The sequence below is a fragment of the Myxocyprinus asiaticus genome, chromosome 19 (genome assembly GCF_019703515.2).
Source record: "Myxocyprinus asiaticus isolate MX2 ecotype Aquarium Trade chromosome 19, UBuf_Myxa_2, whole genome shotgun sequence".
In the NCBI taxonomy this organism is placed as follows: domain Eukaryota; kingdom Metazoa; phylum Chordata; class Actinopteri; order Cypriniformes; family Catostomidae; genus Myxocyprinus; species Myxocyprinus asiaticus.
Genome location: NC_059362.1, coordinates 18,677,920 through 18,697,753, shown reverse-complemented (window position 1 = coordinate 18,697,753; position 19,834 = coordinate 18,677,920). Strand labels below are relative to the sequence as shown.

At 38.8% G+C, this 19,834-nt stretch overlaps 1 protein-coding gene across 1 annotated transcript in view; it reads right to left on the bottom strand.

The window, feature by feature from the left end:
- The window catches only part of cdh2 (cadherin 2, type 1, N-cadherin (neuronal)), a 73,629-nt gene that overhangs the window by 28,193 nt on the left and 25,602 nt on the right, over positions 1–19,834 (bottom strand). Inside the window, exons 3-4 of the mRNA XM_051644677.1 lie at positions 8,960–9,168; positions 373–513 (exon numbers count right to left, since the gene is read on the bottom strand). Coding sequence (XP_051500637.1) covers positions 373–513; positions 8,960–9,168 — 350 coding nt within the window. The remainder of the gene's footprint in view (positions 1–372; positions 514–8,959; positions 9,169–19,834) is intronic.

The window sequence follows — 19,834 nt, the reverse complement described above, 5'->3', positions numbered from 1 at the left end:
TCTGCTTAAAACTTCCTTTTGTTGTCCAAAACCTTATGACTTTCTTCCATTAAAACACAAACAGAGATGTTAGACTGAACGTTAGCCTCAGTCACCATTGACTTTCATTGTATGCATAAAAGATGCAATGAAGTGAATGGTGACTAAAGCTAACATTCTGCCTAACATCTCCGTTTGCAGTATTTGGAAAACAATATGGAAAATCATACTGGTCTGGAACATCTTGAGGTTGAGTAAACATTTTTCTTTAACATAATGAAATATATATATATATATATATATATATATATATATATATATATATATATATATATATATATATCACATACTGTATATATATAATTTTTGTTTTTTCTGTGAATAAACACTCACTTTGACGAGCTCTTCAGGGAACTGTTTTCTAGAGTTCTCGAGCACATTGACAGGGGGAATGACCCAGTCTCTTTTAACACGATTCACACTGCCATCACCCTTGACAACCACACTGTGTCGTGGAAACCATATCTCTGGCACCTGACAAAAAAAACAAAAACAAAACAAAAAAACAACAGTTACTTTTACAAACACCCACTTGGTCAATAAATATGAGACAATACCAACACTACAGGTCTGCAACCCGACCTGGGCCAGATGGGACCCAAGAACCCGATGGGTTTCGGGCCAGTTTTTCCAGTAGGACTTCGGGTTTGTAATTAATGAAAAAATAAATAGGCCTACGGAACTGGTTTTGTGCACGCGCTCTCACTCAAAGACACGTGTGAACGGACGAGTTAGGGGCTGTTCACACCGAACGTGTTTTTGCACGCGTCTGTTCTGTCTAGATTGTTTCACAAAGATTCAACGTTCTGAACAAATTCAGGCTGTAAAGAAGGGACTGTTGCATTGTTTCATCAAGTCGGGTTCGGGCTTATAATCTGACGGTATCGTTCGGGCCGGGTAGGGTCGGGCCACACAGTCTCAGGTATGGGTCATGTTTCATTTTAAGGCCCGTGCAGACCTCTAACCAACACACACACACACACACACACACACGCATGCACATTGCGGTACACATACAACACATCTGCCCCGGCCTCAAATAATTACAAATTAAATGTTATCCTTTTAATGGGGTCATAAATATCACTGCTGCACCAATGTTAAATCCCACAGTAGAAAAACCCACACAGTGAATGTGTGTGTACAATTTGCAGTATTGTTCAATTTTCTTGCTCCTTCTGCCCTTTCATTCAGAACCAGACAGAAAAGTATTTGACCAGAAAGCTGCCCTACTCTTAGTGTTATGCAGAAAACTGAACAAAAAATCTCACTGTGTGCACTTTAAGAGTTCATTCCCTGACCGAAAAGAGCCAATATGAAGACAGAATCCTTTATGTGCATACACAATCTCTGAGTGTGTTTGCTTGTAAGATGTCTCATTATTTCCTTTCATTTGATATGAGCTAAACCTCCTTCCCTCTTGACCTATCTTCTCTGTCGTGGTGAAATATTGAAGGTAATGGCAGCGACACGGGGATCGGCGGCAGCTCTGTGATTTGTGGGGTGGGGGGGAGTTTGCAGGTTCTCTCGTTTTCTCTCACTCGGTCTCTCTGTCTGCTATGGGTGCTTTCAAACTGGCAGTTTAGTTCGAAACACAGCACGGTTCGCATGAAAAATTGGTAATGTGAAAGCTGTCATGCGGACCGGGGAGCGCACCGCGGTACCGAACCCGAGACTACCTGTAGGAGGTGGTCTGAGTTCGGTTGCAATGGAACTGTAGCGATTCGCGTGAATGTGAAAGCAACTCGGACTCCGGTGCACACTCGTTCAGGAAGTAAAGTAACCTGCGCATGCGTTTTAGCCGATGACGACATCTATCTATCTATCTATCTATACACCTTATAAATACTATATATAAATACTATTATAGGTTATAAATATAGGGTATAATAGGAGATGACAGTGGCGATAACTTCACCTTGGACACGAGCGTGAGTAAGCGTGCAGTGTAAACAAAGATGCAAATGAATTCCTTGCACTCAGCTGTCTCCTCAAAAAAACGCCGTTTGCGAGCAGCAGCAAGCCGCCTTCCCCTGGACATCTGATGAGTTACACCATGAAGCGCACCTATACGCAGCTGTCGTTCACTCTGCTGTGCAATAAAAAAAGTATGATGAGTCGCGTTGTGTTCTCCATGCGTGTTTGTGATGATGTAAGATGAACTCAAATGGACCGGGGTTCAATAGAATCAAATGAGTGTGAAACCAGACCAACACTGCGGGGGGGCACCGGGAACTATCGCACTCGGAATTGGACCACAGCAAACGTGCCCAGTGTGAAAGCCCCCTATGACACAGGTGATGAGCCAACTCCTCACCATTAAAGCTCCTTGCAGCTGCACCAGCTCTCCAAACGAGCTCAACTACAACATTACAATCGACAGAACAGAATCAGAAACATCCCTTGCTTTGATTATTTCTCGTGTATTTTTATATGTGCCAGAAAAAAATATTTATATTTTTTGTTAAATGTTGACTTTTCTTTACAAATAATGTACAGGGTTTTTAATTAATAATAAATTACTGATTTGTAATTTTTAGCCCATTCTAAGAATATCACAAGTCATTCTCACAATAAAAAAAAAAATAAGAAAAATCTCAATCAGCTAGATAATATTACCTTCTTGACAAACAGATTTTGTAACACTATTCAAAACATCACAGAAACCCAGGGTTCCCACATCTTTAGACCAATATATTTCCATGAGTTTTCCAGCTGTTTATGATTTTTAAAAATAAAAAATAATTGATATAAAATAGATCAATACAATACAATATATATATATAGGAAATTGGTACTTTAATTCACCAAAGTGGCATTCAACTGATTACAAAGTATAGTCAGGACATTACTAATGTAAAAAACCATCACTATTTGAAAAAAGTCATTTTTGATCAAATCTAGACACCTTATCCTTGAGTAATCATGCTAAATTGCTAATTTGGTACTAGAAAATCACTTGCCATTATATCAAACACAGTTGAAAGCTATTTGGTTTGTTAAATGAAGATTAATATTGTCTTTGTGTTTGTTTTTGAGTTCCCACAGTATGCAATAGACTGACATGTCTTAAGGTCAATATTAGGTCAAAAATGGCAAAAAAGAAACTCATCAAACTTTCTCTAGAATCTCGTCAGTCAATCATTGTTTTGAGGAATGAAGGCTACACAAAGATTTCATACAAAGGTGTACACTACAGTCTTCAAAGACAAAGGACAACTGGTAGAGCAGAAACAAGGACAGAAAGAGATGTGGAAGGCCAGATGTCCAACTAAACAAGAGGATAAGTACATCAGAGTCTCTAGTTTGAGAAATAGACGCCTCACATGTCCTCAGCTGACAGCTTCATTGAATTCGACCCACTCAACACCAGTTTCATGTACAACAGTAAAGAGAAGACTCAGGGGTGCAGGCCTTATGGGAAGAATTGCAAAGAAAAAGACACTTTTGAAACAGAAAATCAAAAAGAAAAGGTTAGAGTGAGCAAAGAAACACAGACATTGGACAACAGATAATTGGAAAAGAGTGTTATGGATCTTAATCCTATTGAGCTTTTGTGGGATCAGCTAGACTGTAAGGTGCGTGAGAAGTGCCCAACAAGACAGCCACATCTATGGCAAGTGCTACAGGAAGTGTGGGGTGAAATGTCACCTGAGTATCTGGACAAACTGACAGCAGGAATGCCAAGGATCTGCAAAGCTGTCACGTGGAGGATTTTTTGATGAGAACTCTTTGAAGTAGTTTAAGAAGTTCAGAATTTTTTTTTCAAATTGTAATAGTAATTTTTCACGTTATTAATGTCCTGACTATATATTGTGATCAGTTGAATGCCACTTTGGTGAATTAAAGTACCAATTTCTTTCCATAAGAGCAAAATCTGTACATTTTTCCAAACTTTTGGCCGCCAGTATATATATATATATATATATATATATAGTTTATTTTTTATTTTTTATTAAGGCTGTCGATTTAACTCATTAATTCACTGTGATTAATTATATAAAAAATAACTTGTTAAAAAAATAACACAATTAATCACGTCCCTAGTCCGTAATAAGGAATATTCCTTCCATTTAAGCAATTCAAGCATGGAGTATCACCTGTTTTCTCCAGGGGGCAGTGAGTGAAACTCTCTGTATAGGCAACTTGCAGCTCATACAGACAGAGAACAAACCACAATTACCGAGAGCAAACAACACAAGAAGAGAACACGTTCTTGCATACAAACACAGCTTCATGGAGCACAAATCCGAAAGCAGGGCTCTCAAGACGTGTTTTTCTAAGTTTCAAACTTCGTTTAACTTGACACAGCGAATTAAAAATGTTATGTTTATGACGCAAAGCAACCGAGATGCTCCAAAAGCATCCGTCTGATGCAGGTGTACATTGACGTGTTTTTATAAACCTTGGACTGATTGATGAATTCAATTGCATAATGGAATGCTGTGAACTGAAGGCAAATGATAGGCTTACACTGATGAGCCAAAACATTATGACCATCTGTCTAATATGACGTTGGTCCTCCACGTGCCACTAAAACAGTGCCGACCCACCAAGGCATGGACTCTACAACACCACTGAAGGTGTCCAGTGGTATCTGACATTAGCAGCAGATCCTTCAAGTCCTGTAAGTTGTGAGGTGGAGCCGACATGTATCTGACTTGTTGGTCCAGCACATACCACAGATGCTCAGTCAGATTAAAATCTGGGGAATTTGGAGGCCAGGGCAATACTTTGAACTCTTCATCATGTTCCTCAACCCATCCCCGAACAATGTGTGCAGTGTGGCAGGGTGCTTTATCCTGCTGAAAGAGGCCACTGTCATCAGGGAATACCATTGCCATAAAGGGGTGTACCTGGTCTGCAATGATGTTTAGGTAGGTGGCATGTAGGGGTGGGCGATATGACCAAAATCCTATATCATAATTCTCAAAAATCAATAAAATTGTATTATATATTAAGCCATGTCGCAATGTGACATTTTTAGTAATCCAGTCAGTGAATTAAATACTTTATAAATGAAAAGTTCTTCATCTTATATAATTTTCTCTTTATTTTTAACTTGACAAACACTCACAGACTCACAGCATGGGAGGCTCATGCTACTCTCCACGATCCACGCACAACGCGCGCGCATTGAGAGCGAGAACCCCTAATTGCGACCATGAGGAGGTTAACCCATGCTCTTCCCTCCCTAGCAACTGGTTTGGAGAATTTTTGCTTAGGAGACCTGGAGACCTGGCTGGAGTCACTCAGCACGCCCTGGATTCGAACTCGTGACTCCAGGGGTGGTAGTCAGCGTCAATACTCGCTGAGCTTTACCATGTCTACAGGTATATATCCCACCCCTAGTGGCACGTGTCAAATTGATGTCCACATGAATGGCCGGACCCAGGGTTTCCCAGCAGAACATTGCCCAGAGCATCACACTCCCTCCACTGGCTTGTCATCTTCCCACAGTGCAACCTGGTGCCATCATTTCCCCAGGTAAACGGCGCACACGTACACGGCCGTCCACGTGATGTAAAAGAAAACGGGATTCATCGGACCAGGCGACCTTCTTCCACTGCTCCAAGGTCCAGTTCCGATGCTCACGTGCCCATTGTAGATGCTTTTGATGGTGGACAGGGGTCATCATGGGCACTCTGACCGGTCTGCGGCTACGCAGCCCCAAAGGCAGTAGGGTGTGATGCACTGTGTGTTGTGACACATTCCTCCCGTAACCATATTTAAAGTGGACCTTCTGTCAGTTTGAACCAGATGGAATAGTCTTCGTTGCTCTTGCGCATCGATGAGCCTTGGGGCCCAACACCTTGTCGCCGGTTTGTGGTTTGTCCCTCCTTGGACAACTTGCCGTTTCAGAGATGCTCTGACCAGTCATCTGGCCATAACAATTTGGCCGGTCACACTTTATATTAGGTGGCCTTAACTACTATATACTAACATCAAATACATAATAAAGAAAATAAAATAATATAAAATAAATATTTTGTCCATTGATGTTTATAAAGATATTGCGATTAATCGCGATTAACTAAAAAAAATGTGCGATTAATCGCAATTAAATATTTTATATATATAAATTATTTTTGCTATTTTAGCAGATAAAAGGGTTATATTCACTATAGAAATTTTTTCAAATTTATTAATTTCCATGTTTTTTCCACACCTGGAAATCACAATTTTAAAGTTGCCTGATATTTCCAGTTTTCCATCACTGTGGGAACCCTGAAAACCAAATGCATATGTTTTCAAAGCATAAAAAGAAAGTTTGAGTACAAGATCAACAAACATAAGATTTAGCAACAACACAATTCCATCAACTGGCCTAAAACTCTCTCACACTGACCATCCTTAATGTTGAGCCCTGCCCTCTTCTCTCCCTATCCAAACCCACCCTTCACCTTCTCTTCATTTTCCTATTTGACCATCTCACTCTTTATATACCCCTTATCCACTCCCTCCCCCACCGACTCCTCTCCCACTCCCCTTCTCTCGTCCTCCTTACCCTTGGCTGCAGTGTGTGTGTCAGTAATAAAGAGTCAATTCTCCTTGTTTCATAGCAGAAGGCAGGGCTATGAGACATATGGTTAGTGTTCCCAAGCTGAGCGTCCAGATCTCCTCTGTCTAATCTATCCTCCTGCCTTAAAGTCTCTTTAGCATTGTTAAACATTAATTACAGCCCTACTATCAATGTGTTAGTGCTCTAGTAATTTTCTAATATAGTTTTATTAGTGCTTTGGCTTTGTCACAAAGGGCCTCGGATGAAGAGATTTTTGTGAGCTCACATTCAAACAATGGCTGTTTGATGGTGTAATTGCAGCGTGAGGCTAGTTTGGAAATGGTGTGAGCTGTTAGCGATCTGACGTGGTTATAATTAGTGTGATTTTGCAATCACGTTGATGGAGTTTTCTACTAATGAGTGAGTGTGCAGGGTAGGGGTTGCACAGACTCTTTGATTCTGCCTCTAGTCGATTAGTTGGGTGTGTGTCAACTAGTCGTGGATCACATGACCTAAAGCAAAAGTGTTTAAGTAAGCCATCCGTAGGTTGATTTCCTCAAAGGTTAACACTGTATCTTTGTGGCGCTATAAAAATATTGTTCTGTGTGCTTGAGTGTTCCATCCAGCCCGACACAGCAACATTGACTCAACCAATGGCGTGAGTTTGGGGCAGGTATCTGCTTGATCAATGGGAGACAAGAGGAGTATTCGGGAAAGCTGTTCGAAAACCATGTGTATTTTTGCAATTCTGTTTGGAGGTGCTAGTGGGCAAGAAATTACCCAGTTCAGCTTTAGGTTGAGCTTGTTTTATACATGGGGACAGCAGGAGGAAAATTCCTGTTTTCACAAACTGCGTACCAGTGTAGTTAGGCGATGTTATGTTGTTTAAAATTGTAACAGCCAAATATATCTGGAATTACATTAAAGAACAAAAAAAAAAAAGTGAACCTGGAGCGTTTGGCGATGGGATGAATCAAAACTTTGCCCGGCGTATATTTTTTGGAAAAAATTGCATAAAAAAATGCTATTTTCAGTTTTTGGCCGAAAGAGAAAAAGAGGCCAAAAATTTGAACAGAAACATAAACACTCACATGGAGCAAAAACATTGTTTATGTTCAACATTAATGTCAGAAGAGAAGTGATCGCTCTCTTGTGCTCCGATATTTTGCCTGTTATTGTGTCATGGTTGTTACTGTCAAGCTCATTAAAGAAACATAAAAGCACCACTAAAGTAGTCTGTATGCCTCGTGCATGATATTCAAAGTCTCTTGAAGCCATACAATAGTTTTGTGAATCCCAAAGGATGCGTTTAATAAGTAAATATACTGTCTGCATGTGCAGCACACTCGTTCACTGAAAGTGCTGATCTGTTGTTGACATGCACATTTAGCACGTGCGTGGCTCCTGTTGCACTGCGCTTGATAGTTCGGTTTGCTTAAAACATGCACTGAGAATAGCACCGGAGGGGCGTTTCACCTGATGAGAAGCATATTAAAACTACTGTGAACTAGCCTACATACAGAAACTCAAAGTTCTTCCTAGAGTGATCTGCCAAAATAAAAGCCAGAGGGTTTTAAAGTTAAGACTGACATTTTACTACTGTATAATATAAATATTATCATTATTATTAATAATAACATTAATAATATATTACAAATTACAATAATATTTGAATTGACTGAGTAATGTAATATCCTTTGACAACTAAAGTGTACACAAAAGAGATCCACTAAAGAATCCATTCCACATTCCAGGTCCACATATAATGTGAAATTAAAATAATAATATATATATATATATATATATATATATATATATATATATATATATATATATATATATTTTTTTTAAATGGGCCAATAGACCCAGCTTTATGTTCATTGAAGATTTTCACTGGAGTTACTGTTAATTTTGATGCTGCATTATCCAGTAGAGTAATTAACAATAAAGGTTTTCTTAATAGGCTACAGATTTTTTTTTATGTGATTCTTTTCTGTCTACTTTATAACAAAATGTGTAGTTTAGTGCATCCCTAATAATAACATTTAGAATTGAATTATTAAAAACAAAGTATAATTTAAAATAATAATTTTCGGTTTTCAACCTAGTGTGTCCAGAATTTTCGAATTCGTTTACGATTTTTCGATTTTTATTTTGGTGAATCACTATTTTTGCTTTCACAAAGCACCTGTTCTGCAATAGTCTGATGTACAAGTTCATTTAAAATGTTCACACACAAATTCAAATTCTTGTGAACTACCCTCAATCTAATCAAGTGTTGGCACAAACAGTCAGAGCAGTATGAATCTGGCAATGGAGATATGCTCGCTTTCATCTAATTTACATATTTATTGGTGGGTGTTGACCTGCTAAAATGTGTAGTCGTAGTGCAGGGCAGCTCACGCTTGACTTCCATACCTTGTCTGACTCGGTGAAGTTTACATGTACCAGCCACTGTTCTTGAGAGTTCATGTCTTTGGCCTTAATCTCCAAGCTCCGCCCCATCCTATCGGAGAACTGTAGGGTTCGTGCGGCGAAAATTGTCCCATCGGCTTCTATCCGAAAATCTGCTGGGTCTCCGCTCTCGAAGCGCAAGCCGGAACCTCTGCCGCAGTCCACAAAATCCACTGCATAGAGAGAGAGTCAGAGAGAGAATGAAATTGAACTGAGTGCAGGCCTGCTTTTGTTTTTAAACTGCAAACATCTTTAAAAAACAAACAAAAAAACAAGCTTATACAAAATCACATTCCCACTTCACGAGGGAATAATGGTTTTACTTGAAAAGTGAGGACAAGGAGAGAAAGAGATGAAAAGTGCAAACTGACAAAAAGAGAGTAAGGAGGATGGAGAGAGAGAAAGAAACTGAGAAAACAGAGGAAAGGAGAGGAGGTACAATTTATAAAGCTCTCCTGCATTATTCATGCTGAGACATCCCCTGCAGGCCCCCAGGTGTGTAGAGTAATGGAGGAACAGGAGGACGAGGAGACAAAGAGAGAGAGAGTGATGAGGGGAAAAGAGAGAAAACTGAGAAAAGTAGAGTTGAGAGGTTTCTGCAGTACCGCACTGAAGGGAATCGCATTAGAAGTACAGACATTCACATACATGAATGTGCTTTATTTATTATGCTGCAATTAGAGAACAGAGAAAAACAATTACACGCCCGGCACTGAGAGAGACGTGGAGACACTTTCCTATCAGAACACATTTGTTTGAGAGAAGGCTCGTATTGACGGGGCTCATTTGTCTGACATTTTTCATCTTTCAAGCAGAACGGCAGCATTCATTATCTTGCACAGGTGGAAAGCGCACGTGAATTCTCACTGCGCGTTAACATGACACGGTATAGCTGCAGTGGATGTGCAATTATCGACCGGGGGTTTATTAAAGTAATAAGACACAAGAGGTTGCAAAATGCAAAACGGAGTGCCTAAAACCCCCTTAATCGTGGCGGCAACAGCATAAGATAACATAAAATAAGGTCCAATAGACAGTTTGTTACACTTTTTACATTTAAATTCAGAATACATTTTATTTTGCCAAGAATAGTACATTGGCCTAACTATGCTGTTTGCAGATGCCCAGCAAGAATGTTCGTTACTGGTGTGTGTTTATTATCATTTTACAATGGCTTCTGGGTGGCTCATCCGATCAGAATTTAGAGTCAGAATAATTTATGTTATATAATATAATATAAACCAATGCTGTCAGGAAAGTTATAAAATGCACTGCATCTATTAAATAAACTATCTTTGGGTGTTAGGGCTGTCAACAGGGCTGAGAAACTAAATAAAAAAGTTTCACTTAAATATTAGCAAAACTCAAATTATATTCTACTTTTAAAGACAATATTTCAAATAGACATCAGTGATCACCAGATGTTTAAATCAACGTTGTCTCCAAAGTCAAAAGTTTTTGCATTTGAACGTGCATTTTTGTCTTAAAAATCGTCAAATAATAACATTTCCGATTTTAATTGGACAGCCTTAATTTGAGGCGTAGTGGTTAGCACACACTGAGACTTGGTGTTCATATGGGGACATGAGTTTGAGTCCAGCTTTTTCACTACATGATTCCACTCCCCCTTTTTATTCCCAGCATTTCCTGTTCTCTCTCAGCTAAAAATGGCACAAAGCCAAAAATAAAATAGCAATAAAACCAATTTTCCATTTGAAGAGCACTTCCTCTCTCTCACAGAAAAATAACACAGGAACACACCAGTGAGCACAGGCTTCACAAAGTTTCTCCCTCATAGCCAGCCTTCTATTGTTTACCTATCGGTGTTTATCCCAGGAGTGTGTGTGTGTGTGTGTGTGTGTGTGTGTGTGTATGTGTGAGGGAAAATGCTGATGTGCTTTACAGTAATTAGGCAGGTCTGTAGGTAAATTACACATCTCACTCTTGTTAATCACGATTTATTATGTGAGGACCTCTCAGGGTAATACAGTGGGCTAAAATAATCAGTCATTATTATTAGACATGGCAACCAATGAGACCTTATTACTGATTATTAGATAAAGACTTGCTGAAGGGGTGAGCAATTATTACGTTTATCTGATTGTTAATATTGGTAGTCTCCCTGTCCTCGTACGTTACTTGCTTAAAGTGGCTCTATATTGTTTAATTCTCACCCTTCAAAATGAAAAGACTCCCTTCCCCTGGCACATTGGTACCCATCACTGAATAATGAATTTAATGTAACGTGATTGTCCTAATGGCAGCAGATCTCCCGGTCTGCAGGTGCAGGTGTGAGCTTGATGCTTGGGGTGTGTGCATGTCGGTTTGGCTTCACGAAGTGCACGAATCACATTTATTAGATGACTGCACCAGTTTCGCCTGCAGCTGCATTTTCTTGTACAGTTTTCATGAGGATGGGGGAGGGTGTTCTTGAGCAGAGAGGCGCTATATGTCTACTGCGCTGTCTCCTTCCATTACCGAGCTCTGTTTCTCTAACAGGGAAAAACAGACTCTTTGAGTCTTTCTTCTCGCCGCAATATCTTTACACACCCCCTGCAACTTAATGCGCCGCATAAAAGCTGCATTACTTATCATGTCTCACAAGTAAACACGGTTAAAGCAAAACAGTGGAAAGTGCATTTTATTATAAGGATGATTTAATTTAAGTCAGAAATTGCTTAAATAATTAATTTAATTAACTTGTATGTGTGGTTTCTGAAAGCCCTCAACAACGAAGACACATATGGGTCCTCAAACCACATTATGATTAGGATAAAGACAACAGCAAAGATGTTATTCCACAAACCAAGTTCCCCCAGCTAGATTTGGTGTGTGAAGGTTGTATTATTGGTTCCATTATATTCTAGACCTGATTATATTCATCAACCTTGTTCTTATCAACTGAAGGGTCTGACAGTTATGTTGGCTGTTATTTGATTAAGCATTGATGATGTGGGAAATGCAGCAACATGAAATATCTGATCTTTTAATATCGCTAAAGCATGGGGCAAATACAGGTTAATGATTTATTTATGATGAGCCGATACAATCTAAATAAGAGGCAATTAAGAAAAAACAATTTACTTTCAGTCACCTTGACCAATGAGATGGAAAATAATTTGTCAAAGTGCTAAATGCAAAGGTGGGGATTTAGGAGGCTTTATACGCTTATGTGTTTTTGCGAATTTGCGTGTGCATGAGAGACCACAGACATGTTTGAGAGGCAAGAAGAGAGTCCATTCATTTAGTCTTGGTTAAAAATAATCCAAACGATTTTTAAAAGACAAAGTGAAGATGAGTGGACCCTTGAGAGTAAGTAACTATATAGAGTACTAGATGCTGACTGATATTTGATTTTGCAGATACATATAACGTAGATGGGGGAGAAAAGCGGTATCCAATCAGTTGATTGATCGTTTTTAAAATAAATGTTGAATGTGTCAAAAATTTACTTAGGGGCCGTTTACACGACAACGTTTTCAACAAAAAACAGAACACTTTTTATGCGTTTTGGCTGTTCGTTTACACGACAACGGCGTTTTGGGACCTGAAAACAAAATTTTCTGTAAATCTCAACAGTAACAACAAAAAAATGAAGATTGGGTGCATAATGCAGAACATTTAACTATAAACAAGTCTGGGAACTTTTTTAAAGTATTTGTTTTTTTTAGTCAACAGATTAAGCTTTTTATTATTATACACCAGGTGAAGTTGAAAATGCGATGTGTTGTTGGGGCCTGTTTCCATATTCTCGCATTGTTTTTACCATTTTCTTGATTAAATTTAGAACACAATGATTATCTCATCAAAATAACAAAATGTGCATTAAAGTGAGGATTTTTGTGTTTATTTTTGCCAACAGCTGCTCCAAAAGTGCGGCTAAAACGATAAATCGGTCGACCTCTACGATAAATCCTTATACTTTTCCAAAACAGCACAAATGAAGACATGGACACAAACACATTCAAGCTGAGGAGCTGATTTAGTGAGCTAGTTGAGAGGTGTGATGTGCTCTGTAAGCAATCTCTTTCAGCCATTAGCATTTAGCATTCAACACAAACTCCTGAAAATCTCTCTCACTCCCTCTTCACAGCTTTACCGCTCAAAATGTCCTCGCTTCTCACTCCCAACGGGCCTCTTACTTCTTTTTAATATAAGCCGGCCACAACTGGTGCTAACTTTTAGTAACAGCAAGACATAAATGAGGGAAGTAATGGGAAAATACTTTTGTTTAGGCCTCCCACCCCCACAAGGGAGCATAAAATAGCTGTCTTAATGTAGTTGTTTGGAGTTGCATGGTCTCCAAGACATACTGAGTCTTTCTGCAAAGGAATTCAGATGGATGTGGCACTTAGTACCCCACTTTGAACCAAGCATAGCTGCTTTTTGTACTGCCTGCCTATAATTGCCCCCTTTTCCATGACTTTTGTAAGGGTTAGTTTACCCTAATGGCCCCATTACTCAAAAACATTCCTTGTTGTGCATGGCAACGTAGGTGTAACTCGTGCACTTCCACAGCCACAAATACACAGAAAGACAGACACATTCACACACACATACCTAAACAGAAAAACACACCAGTAGGAAATAAATAAATTCTAAAACCAAAGTGCACATTAAACTATTAGAGCTTTTCAGCTCATAAATTATCTCTTTTGGAAAGCAGCACAATGTGTAGCTCCTATAATGAGCCAATGGCTATTGATTAGCTGCCAAAATGTTATAATGGTGAGTAACAGTCGCTTTCATGTGTTCCTCTGTTAATGTGTATCACCTCAGTCTTTGATTCAAAAGTACAACTAACAACATACCATTATTATCTACTCACTCCATGCTGTTTCTCTCAAACACAAAGAGAAAAATATAAAAAAGAGAGAATATGACATCAGTTAAAGTTAATTCGCCAGACATCATCACTCTAAAAAATATCTTCTCATATCTTCCCCCATTCGTTCAGATTTAGTTCAAGCGAACATTGCGAATATCAAGCCTGATTAAGCTAAATTTCAACCTGTTAAATGACTGGATCACATGCAAATACATGCATGTTTGCACACACATGTAGAGAACACTAATATAACACTAATTTTCTGCTTGTTGCCTTTTATCACACCAATATAATGTGTTTTCAGCTGAACAAAGAGCTGTATTTAATTAGTTCACCCCATGTGCGGTATCACAGGATTGGGTAACCTGTACAAAAAAGTAACACAGTAATACTCTGGTAAGTACTTTTCAGCCACATGTAAATACCTATATCTAAATATTAGGGCTGCACAATTTGGACAAAAAGTCATATTGCAATTATTTTGAAAAATGTTGCAATTTGAACTGTGATATGGTAAACACAAAACTAGTGATTCCTTTTGACCAAAATTTGGTTATGTTTTGCCCATGTTCTACTGCCAATAAAAAGACTTAGGCTACTCTTTAAAGGTTCACAATTGAGTCCTCTTAAAAAGAACTGCAACCAAACTTTTTCCACTTCAGCCACAAACAAACAAACAAAACAGTAAACAGAGAGAGAGAGAGACAGAGAAATCTTATTTGTATTCATATTGTACCTGTCCACTGTGTCCCTGCTTTTGTCTACTCTCTGATTGTGTCTCAGCCCACTATTCATCATTATTTTGTGGAAACTAGTCAACTTGAATATTTTTTTTATTTTTTTATTTTTATTTTTTGCTATTTTGTAATATTATATATTGATTATTATTGTTATACAATAGTAATATATTTTTGTAATAAAATCTTAACTTACACGGGGCATTGCTATTCAGTCCAGTTCTTTACTGCATGTGATGTAGCGGACTTCACATTCACAACAACTGTATAATGTGCTCCTCTGACCAAAAAGAAATACTCTGTGCCATGGCGCGTATTATTTGTATGTGTATATGTATATTAACTTGTAGCCACCAAGTGTGTTTGGAATTATGCAAAAGTTAAATTAAAGTGAATCTGGAGCGCTTTAAATATAACACGCTAAGTGCACGCAAGCAAACGGAACCGAACTTGGAGCACATCAGTTACAAGATCCCTTTACGGTTTAATAATTCCGGTCATATCACGATTTAATTGTGCAGCTCTACTAAATATCATTTAAAAATCTAATGAGTACCATTTAAGTACCATGGTAATGCCATGTTTGTTTTTGGAGATGTACTATGGCAATGCTATTCTATGAAGTACCTTTAAGCACAATCTAATCCTAAATACCATAAGGTAAACTAATAAGTACCATGGTAATACAATGTTTGTTTTTTGAGATGTATCATGGTAATACTATATGTTATCATCAAAATGGTGTTTAAATAAATTAATTCCTTCAAATCAAATAAAAGTATAACAATTAATTTTCAACATGATATTGTATTATTTTTTTTATCAAATAAAGTGATTATATACAGAATCTTACAGCACAGTCCAAAATACAACATTGGAGTTATTTTTGTCAAATAAAGTGCTGCATAACAGAGCATCACAGATGTGGGATATTGCTTAAATATAATACAATTACTACTGCTTTATAATTATTATTATTATTATTATTATTTTCAGTATTACTGTGAATATTACATAACTATACAGTAGTGATCTATTTCTGTTGTACTTTTTTCCCTTAATTAAATTGAGCTTTTATTTTGAAGTGTTTCTGTGTTGTTATGACCAAGGAGCTCTGACGTTATGACGATAGCTTCCCACTGTGGACAAGCCGGTCGCTACGTAAATCAAATTGATTATTAAACCGCAAAAGGCAGCTATTTAATTAAATAAATATGTAGTCTGTATGTACCTCACACTAAAAAGTGAATTAGCGCTCTACCTGCTGTCATCTGCTACAAACAGAGTGTGTGATGCTCATGATGGTGTTTTCTGTGTATGAGACAAGGATCTCTAAAAGGTATAGGCACTTAGTTTTTTTATGTCAGCACAATACCGGCTCCACATATTCACGAGTGCTCACATTGGAAGTGTGCAGCACATGCAAACTATATATTTATCTCATTAAATCGCAGATTTTGCTGTAAAATAATATCACTAGGACATGACGTGATTTTATTTTGTAAGCTGAATGTTTACGTAATGACATTCCTACGTTAGAAGGTATTGGTTTTTGGTATCGAAGCATTTTTACGAGCACGAGTACATGTAGCCTACATAAGCACGGTATCGGACCCGATTCCAATACCAGTATCAGTATCGGAACATCCCTACTAATGAGTACCATTTATGTGCTGTGGTAGTACTTTTATTTTTAAGTACCCTTCAGTCCCATGTAAATACCATATGGTAATCTTATTGTCATCTACCATGACAAATCAGAATGAGCTTTATTGCCAAGTGTGCTCACGTACACAAGGAATTTTTTTGGGAGATAGGAGAAACAAGCAAGTGCACACAGAAAATTACAGTGAGACACAGAAACAATAAAACAAGGTAAGAGTATAAATACAGTGGTGTGAAAAAGTGTTTGCCCCCTTCCTGATTTCTTATTTTTTTGCATGTTTGTCACACTGAAATGTTTCAGATCATCAAACAAGTTTAAATATTAGTCAAAGATAACACAAGTAAACACAAAATGCAGTTTTTAAATGAAGGTTGTTATTATTAAGGGAAAACAAAATCCAAACCTACATGGCCCTGTGTGAAAAAGTGTTTGCCCCACCTGTTAAAACATAACTGTGGTTTATCACACCTGAGTTCAATTTCTCTAGCCACACCCAGGCCTGATTACTGCCACACCTGTTCTCAATCAAGAAATCACTTAAATAGGACCTGCCTGACAAAGTGAAGTAGACCAAAAGATCTTCAAAAGCTAGACATCATGCCGAGATCCAAAGAAATTCAGGAACAAATGAGAAAGAAAGTAATTGAGATCTATCAGTCTGGAAAAGGTTATAAAGCCATTTCTAAAGATTTGGGACTCCAGAGAACCACAGTGAGAGCCATTATCCACAAATGGCGAAAACATGGAACAGTGGTGAACCTTCCCAGGAGTGGCCGGCCGACCAAAATTACCCCAAGAGCGCAGCGACAACTCATCCAAGAGGTCACAAAAGACCCCACAACAACATCCAAAGAACTGCAGGCCTCACTTGCCTCAGTTAAGGTCAGTGTTCATGACTTCACCATAAGAAAGAGACTGGGCAAAAATGACCTGCATGGCAGAGTTCCAAGATGAAAACCACTGCTGAGCAAAAAGAACATTAAGGCTCGTCTCATTTTTGCCAGAAAACATCTTGATGATCCCCAAGACTTTTGGGAAAATACTCTGTGGACTGACGAGACAAAAGTTGAACTTTTTGGAAGGTGTGTGTCCCATTACATCTGGCGTAAAAGTAACATCGCATTTCAGAAAAAGAACATCATACCAACAGTAAAATATGGTGGTGGTAGTGTGATGGTCTGGGGCTGTTTTGCTGCTTCAGGACCTGGAAGACCTGCTGTGATAAATGGAACCATGAATTCTGCTGTCTACCAAAAATTCCTGAAGGAGAATGTCCGGCCATCTGTTCGTGACCTCAAGCTGAAGCAAACTTGGGTTCTGCAGCAGGACAATGATCCAAAATACACCAGCAAGTCCACCTCTGAATGGCTGAAGAAAAACAAAATGAAGACTTTGGAGTGGCCTAGTCAAAGTCCTGAACTGAATCCTATTGAGATGCTGTGGCATGACCTTAAAAAGGCAGTTCATGCTCGAAACCCTCCAATGTGGCTGAATTACAACAATTCTGAAAAGATGAGTGGGCCAGAATTCCTCCACAGCGCTGTAAAAGACTCATTGCAAGTTATCACAAACGCTTGATTACAGTTGTTGCTGCTAAGGGTGGCCCAACCAGTTATTAGATTTAGGGGGCAATCACTTTTTCACACAGGACCATGTAGGTTTGGATTTTGTTTTCCCTTAATAATAACAACCTTCATTTAAAAACTGCATTTTGTGTTTACTTGTGTTATCTTTGACTAATATTTAAACTTGTTTGATGATTTGAAACATTTAAGTGTGACAAACATGCAAAAAAATAAGAAATCAGGAAGGGGGCAAACACTTTTTCACACCACTGTAGACACAAAAAAATAGGACATATAACATAGAATGGCATATGTACATGTGCAAGTGGTAATATATGTGCAAGATAGGGGTATGTACAGTTATTGAATTAAATATGAGTGAATTTACATATGTACATGACATATTTATATATTATTGCACTATGGGAGTCCTGAAGGCAGTTTAATTATTCATGTGGTAAATGGCCTGAGGTGAAAACTGTTCTTGTGCCTGGTTGTCCTGGCGCTGAGTTCTCTGTAGTGCTGGCCAGTGGGCAACAGTTCAAAAAGGGAGTGGGCAGGGTGTGTCGGGTCCAGAGTGATTCTACCTGCATGTTTCCACATTCTGGAGATGTACAAGTCTTAGGGGGTGGGCAGGGGGGCACCAACAATCCTCTCAGCAGTCCTGACTGTCCGTTGTAGTTTCCTTCTGTCTGATTTGGTGGCTGAACCAAACCAGACAGTTATAGATGTACACAGGACAGATTCTGACAGCTGAGTAGAACTGTGTCAGCAGCTCCTGTGGCAGGTTGAACTTCCTCAGCTGGCAAAGGAAGTACAACCTCTGCTGAGCCTTTTTCACAAAGAGTCTATGTGGGTGTCCCACTTCAGGTCCTAAGATATGGTAGAGCCCAGGAACTTGAATGACTCCACTGCTGCCACAGTGCTGTTCAGGATGATGAGGGGAGGGAGTGCGGGGGGATTTCTCATGAAGTCCACTATCATCTCCACTGTTTTGAGCATGTTCAGCTCAAGGTTGTTGTGACCACACCAGACAGCCAGCTGTTCAACCTCCCATCTGTATGCAGTAGTGCCCGACCGATATATCGGTATCGGCGTATATTTTACTGATATGCGCCAATATGAAAACTTTTTTCAGAACACATAATGCAGAAAACAATGCTTTAGAATTGGTGTGATAGCGTAGTTTGTCCAGCAGAGCGCGCTCCGACTCCACTGTTAACAGAGCTGACTCTGAGCTGACAGTGGCTCTGCAGACAGGGCGGAGTTAAACGGTGCGGATTTGAGCGGTCTCTTCTCCTTAAATTGCTAACTAGTTTGTGAAATACATACTGGAAAGTTAATAAAAAATGACCCCATCATTTTATAATTAATAATTAATCATTAATAATTTTTTAATAATTAATTGTATAATTAATAATAATAATTAATAATTTTATTTATTTATCACACATTATACATTTGCACATATACAGTGAAATTCTTTTTTTTCACATATCCCAGCTAAGCTGGGGTCAGAGTGCAGGGTCAGCCATGTTACGGCACCCCTGGAGCAGATAGGGTCAAGGGCCTTGCTCAAGGGCCCAACAGTGGCATCTTGGCGGTGCTGGGGCTGGAACCCCTGACCTTCTGATCAGTAACCCAGAGCCTTAACCGCTGAGCCACCACTGCCCTAGTTATATAACTAATATAATGTTAACCCTGTCCCTGACAACCATGTCTCTCATGTTTATCACATCTGTTTGCTGTTAGCCAGCTATAGTTTATCAGTGCAGTAAGTAATAGCAGATTGAAAGGGAAACATCAGAGCATCTTTTTGCAGCTCAGCAGACAATGGTGCGGTGGTGGATTGTGCGTAGTGAGTGTTGATTTCACACTTTGCTGTTACCTTGTTGGTGAGACACAATGCTGGAAAGTAAATAAAGTCCATCTTTTACTCTCCGTGACAACGAGCTTATAGCTAACTAGCTAATCACGTACCTACTTTCATTGTTGTCAGCTGAGTGGAAGCTAATGTGTAAACATGTATTCACCAAACTGTTT